This window comes from Melopsittacus undulatus, chromosome 7, assembly GCF_012275295.1.
Source record: "Melopsittacus undulatus isolate bMelUnd1 chromosome 7, bMelUnd1.mat.Z, whole genome shotgun sequence".
Classification (NCBI taxonomy): Eukaryota; Metazoa; Chordata; class Aves; order Psittaciformes; family Psittaculidae; genus Melopsittacus; species Melopsittacus undulatus.
The window spans coordinates 32,834,298-32,840,297 of NC_047533.1; the positions used below are offsets into that span (position 1 = coordinate 32,834,298).

The 6,000-nt window shown below is 37.2% G+C and overlaps 1 protein-coding gene across 1 annotated transcript in view; it reads left to right on the forward strand.

The window, feature by feature from the left end:
* FAT1 (FAT atypical cadherin 1) overlaps positions 1 to 5,588 on the forward strand; it is a 110,190-nt gene extending 104,602 nt beyond the window's left edge. The window contains exons 28-30 of the mRNA XM_034065048.1: positions 66 to 125; positions 3,088 to 3,123; positions 4,106 to 5,588. Of these exons, the coding sequence (XP_033920939.1) occupies positions 66 to 125; positions 3,088 to 3,123; positions 4,106 to 4,731 (722 nt within the window). The 3' untranslated portion in view covers positions 4,732 to 5,588. The remainder of the gene's footprint in view (positions 1 to 65; positions 126 to 3,087; positions 3,124 to 4,105) is intronic.
* The last annotated feature ends 412 nt before the right edge of the window (positions 5,589 to 6,000 follow it).

Here is a 6,000-nt window from a genome sequence, read left to right on the forward strand (position 1 = left end):
ATGCTTTTTAAAGTGATACTAACTATAGGTTTGTTTTAATTTGCTCCTTTTATACCTTTTACAAGCTTCCATAGTGACTGTAATACACCTTGTCAATGCTGTTGTTGACTCGGTGGAAAAAGAAGGTATATACATGCTTTTCATATTTATTTACAGTTTTGCAGAATAATGCACGTTTGTCTTCTAGTTAATGTAGTCCTAGCAGATGTGAGTCATAAAATATTATTTACTTAGACTTTCTGATAAGTTTTAACAAAGGATATGTTTATATTGTATATCTTTTAGTATTTTCATGTATATGCTGTAGCTACCCTGTGTACAGGTTTTACAGTGTGATCTCCTTGGGGGGAAAAAAGTATTGGTATGAAAAGATCTTACTCTTTTCCAAAAATATTCGCACTACTTAGTCTCCTGAAAATTTTCCCGCCAAAGTTCCCAGCAGAATTGAGACAGCATCAAAGGCAATTACATATGCTGCTGTAGATGAAATAGCAGCAGTCCCTGCTTCCTGTTCTTCTCCCACCCACATCTGTTGGCACCTTGTCCAGCTGAGCAGAATGGGAGTAGTCAGATGACAGTATTCACTTCCCTGTTTGTCAGATCAGTCTGTCTCTTCAGCAAAAAACCCTGGTTTTTCATATGGTCTTGATATATATAGGCATACACATCCCTATTGGTTTAAGTAGTTACTACCCAGCCTTAAATCAGTATCTAAATGGTATGTTTGGGTGTATACATGTACACACACATACACTTGTGTGTGTAGTATTTCTTTGGAAGTTAGAAAGAGATGAAGTAGACATTTTTGGTGGAATTTCATTTCTTCCTTGCTAACATTTAAGAACTGACCACTCTGGAAAACACAACTCTTTACAAAATAGTAGTAATACGGGTGCCAATGAGTCTATACAAATGCTAACTATTCTTTTAATTAACTTAAAACTCCCTAAAGTTCCAGTAATATGCAAGTAAACTCACTCCATGACCATAAGGCTCTAGAAGTTACTTCTGAAATACCATCCATAGCACATGTTTCTTATCTGTTGAGAAAACCCTACTTTTTATTAATCTCTACTTAAAACAAATCCATTTTAAGAATATAAAATTACAGTAGCTAAAGGTTCTCTTTGGTTTACTATTTGAAGTATATCCTGTCTTATGTATGCAGACAGACACATACATTGTCTACAAAAAATGCAGAGACCCCTAATTACTTGACAGTAACTGATGTGTACGTATAGACTAGAGTCCTCAGTGCTAGAAAACTGTAATGCACAGTACTTATGAAAGGGAGGATTAGAAGACTAGAAGAGGCAAGATCTATAAGGGGAAATATTTAATCACTTATTTAGATTTTGTCTGAGATTTTGACTGGTAGAAACTAAAAATGGTGGATGTCATTCTCAAGCCAAAGGTGTAAGTGTTGCTTGGTGGTTTAGTGTCACTGTAAAATAAATACAAATATTTTATGCATTGCAGAATATTTGTAGAGAAATTGAAGATGTTCTGCTTAGTTACTTCTTAACACTTTCTACTCTTAATAAGCATTCCTTCTTTCAAAGCATGTTGGTTAGAGTTCTGCTTTTCAGTACCCTCAGGAGAGTGCCAGCTTGAGTAGCAGAGATCCTTGCTCAAGCCTTCAGCCAGGTCACATTCTGGGACAGATGGTCTTTTCCTTTAGTCTCCCCAAGTGTTTCTGTTCAAGAGGTACCCTGGAAGCATAAACTGTAGTCTCATTCCAGGACAGTTGCAGGTCTTCATTCTCTGCGCTGCTCCTCAGGGAAAGTTGTATCTCCATGCAGATCAATAATGCTGAGTGCAAGAGAAAATACAGCTCCAGTCTAGCAGGTCATCACTTAGAAAGATGGGCATGGCAGGTTCCATGCCTTGGTAAAAGTGCACTAAATTGTAAGACCACAGTCTGCCTATCATCTTCAGTTTTGCACTCAGTTTCCTTAGAAAAATAAGAATGTCATCTTCTAAGCAGATGTAGTGGTTAGAACCTTCTCCTGGAGATAAGGGCAGAGATGTTTTAAGAGTCTTAGATCTCAGACTGATGTCTCCTTTAGTGTGGACAATATTTTCTTGTCTGCATTAGGCAAGCTTGAAAATGAAAAGAAACAGGAACCTACCCTAAGAGTCAATCTCTGTTCTTCCAGTCTTCCAAGATTAGATAAAATTATCAATTCTTAGGAAAAGGTTCTGGCATTAGGATAGACATCACTCATCCTTACAGACCTGAATAGGGAATATAGGTTCCTGAAGAGAAAGAGATCTAAAATTCATCAGGTAACACTGGACAATTCTCTGGTGAGTGTGAGTTGTTGGGATTGCTTTACCAAGGGAGGCAGGTATCCCAGTGCACAGAATATGTAAGCTAGATACTACAGGGAGCATTCCCATTTTTGCATGAGATACTGAAAGTGTAAGTCCTAATAGGTGCAGCCCTATATCAAAAAGCAAAGGGGGATACAAGGAAAGAAAAAAGTCAGGTTGAGTCTTGTTACCCTTTTTTAGCAGAAGACCTGAATCTACTGACAAGAGGATTTCAGCAAACTATAGACTGCAGATTTTGCCATTACGCAGCCATCTCCCAGATGGGCTGTATGTAAACTCAGTAACTATTCTTAGATACGATATAAGGAAGAAGTTATTTGCTGTAATGGTGGTGAGGCACTGGAATGGGTTGGCCAAGGAAGATGTGAGTGCTTCATCCCTGGCAGTGCTCAAGGCCAGGTTGGACAGAGCATTGGGTGACATGGTTTAGTGTGTGGTGTCCCTGCCCATGGCAGGGGGGTTGGAACTAGGTGATCCTAAAGTCCTTTCAAACCCTAACTATTCTATAATTCTGCAGTTCAAGTTTAACAAAGAAGGATCCCAGGAGTAAAACAAACAAACAAACAAACCCTAAACAAACAAAAAAACCCAAACAAACAAAAACCAAAACTACTTTAGCACTACTAAGTAAACTGGAAAAAAAGCAGCATGAACATCCTAGTGACAGTCATTGTTTGTTTTCATATTGGTTCTACTATTTGATTCCTAACTACAGATGTTTTCTCCTTTTTCTTATTCTGCCCCCTAAAGAATCTTTTGCTGTTCCTGACCTCAGCAACTCAAGAGGTGACTTCTGCATGCAGTTTGTTGATGTTCACCAAAATATTTCTGTTAATCCTTGGTTTTAACACGGACTTACTATCTGTTGCTTGTTGTGCATCTGTCTGCAGTGATTATTCTTTACTAGATTTGCACCTTCTTACAATTTTGTAGTAGTTTCCTTTTTGGTGTTCAGATGAGAGAAAAATATTTTTTTAATGAGATTAGGCTTACATCTATTTTCCAGCAGATGAATACAAACTTATTTAAGGGGAGTTTGTGAGAGAGGATCACTTTCAGTCATTTATGCATGATTAAGCTTGATTTTCCTGTTTTGATCTTGTATGTGGAATCTTGATCTTGTTTGGAATGTGGAATTTTTATCTTGTTTTGACCTTTGAATATGGAATGTCTTTACTAATAGTCAAGGATTTTTATCAGAGGTGTGTGGCAGTTAATGTAGAGCTAACAGCATTTTGTGAAGTTACCTTTACAATTCAGTTAAGCGGTAAAGTTGCTTTAAATGGTCTGGATACTTTACCAATTAAAAATTATATTTTTATGCAAGAAAAACATGGTATGTATGTGCTAAAATATTTTTAAGAAAAACATGTAGCTTTTATAACCCTAACTGTAATTACCCAGCAAAAATTAAGAATTTAACTGCACCAGGGAGGCTGTTGGTTCTTTGCTATCTGGTGAACAGTTCTATACTATGTATTGTGATAGCACATTCCGTAGGTTGACCTACAGCTCTTTCTGTGTTAGGTGAGATGTCAAAAAGTAAAAGTTCAAGTGTGAATGATGCAATGTCTAATGCATGGCATAATGTAAAGTTGTGTTGTGTTGAATGTCTTTTATGGAACTGGGACGAACTGCCCTCTGATTAACAAGTACTGTCCTAATCACAGTGACTGCATTGGCTTAATACGTGTGTTGACTTTTCAGTTCAGATTGACTTGAAGACAAGATACTAATACTACTTTTTTTAAAAAAAATACCTTTTCAGGTTATCACTGGGATACATCAGACTGGATGCCAAGCGTTCAGTTGCCAGGTATCCAAGAGTATCCAAATTATGAAGTGGTTGAAGAGTCAGCTCCCCTCTACAATGATCCAAATGCCATCGATACAGATTATTACCCTGGTGGTTATGACATAGAAAGTGATTTTCCACCTCCACCTGATGACTTCCCTGCACCTGATGAGCTTCCACCGTTACCACCAGAATACAGCGACCAATTTGAGTCAATACAGCCACCCAGAGACATGCCAGCCATAGGTAGCTTGGGTTCTTCTGCAAGAAGCAGGCAGAGATTTAACCTTAATCAGTACCTTCCCCACCACTATCCTGCAGACATGTCAGAACCTCAGACCACAGCCGGTGGTGTCAACAGTAGTTACAGAGAACCTTACGCTCCTTACACATTAGGGTATAATAGAGACTTTGAAGCACCAACTGTAGACAGCATGTCCATGTCTGTGTATGCTTCCACAGCTTCATGCTCCGATGTGTCAGCATGCTGTGAAATGGAGTCAGAAGTCGTGATGAGTGACTATGAGAGTGGAGATGATGGTCATTTTGAAGATGTGAAGATTCCTCCACTTGATTCCCAGCAACATACAGAAGTCTGACACACTCAACAAAAGTGCCTGGACTCTAACAAACTTTATCAATTCTAGAACAACTTTCAAAAGCTTTTTTATTTTTTTCTTTTTCCTAGCCACAGTGAATGCTTTTGTTTCCGTGAGCTAAACTGGCATGGCAGCCTTGGATCATGCAGTTCATTTCACTAAATCAGCCTGTTTTCATTTCCTGACCTACTGTAATTAGACAGTTCCAAGATTTCCATTGGCTGTGCCATTTCTGAACATCCTTTTTGTACTTACATTGTCTATGTTAAGAAAATCACATACCACTTCTCCATGTTAGCATGATGCATATATTTATAGTTCTAATGCAATTACTTTTCTCCTACTTTTTGTAAATTTTATGTACAGTTTTGATTTTAATAGTTTTAACTAGATTTTGTAGATATTTTGTGAATTTGTTTTCCACTGAAACTAGTGGTGTTAGTGTGCCATTAAAAACTAGCATCCTGACTTATTATAATCAGGGTGTCACTGTATGTATTCCCCAAAAAACTAAGGTTTGACATTTCATTATATATTAAAGAAAAAAAATTAAAAAAATCAGCATATTCACACAATTCCAGCTGTACATAAGTCTGATATTCTTCTGGGTCAGGTACATGGAAATGTCTTAAATGGGTTGCTGTATTTTAGAACTGTAAACAATTTTTCCCTTCTTGGAAAGTGTGTTGGGGGCCCTCTACATACCAGTTTAGAACCAAAACCACCATGACACAGTTTTTATAGTGTCTGTATATTTGTGATCCAATGGTCTTGTAAAGAAAGGTTTTTACTGAAAATTACCATTAGCCAGTCTTTCTTACTGACAATAAATTATTAATAAAATACTTTAGCTTTGCTCTGTGTATCTGTATTATATATAATATACAATTGACAAAGCATTCAGTGCAGCATTTTTAAGTCTGTATATGTTTTGTACTGTACGAAGTTTATTGCTCCAAGCACCACATTTTCCTCTCCTCAGAAGTCAAACCACAGCTGTGTTAGCTGCTCACTAGATGGCAGTGTGTGTCTACTTAATGGTGTTTGAAAAAGTAAACGGGCCAGTATGAATAAAGATTGATGGGTATCAAACTCCAGTAGCCTTCTGGGTAGTTTGCATTTTTCTTTGAACATATAACATCAGCTATGTAAATTACTATTTTTTCTTAAGTATCCTCAAAATAGATACATAAAAAAAAAAAACCCAAGCCCTTTAAAGAAGTTTCTTCCTTTCTTAATCACCCAAATAGTTAATCTCAAGAATAATTG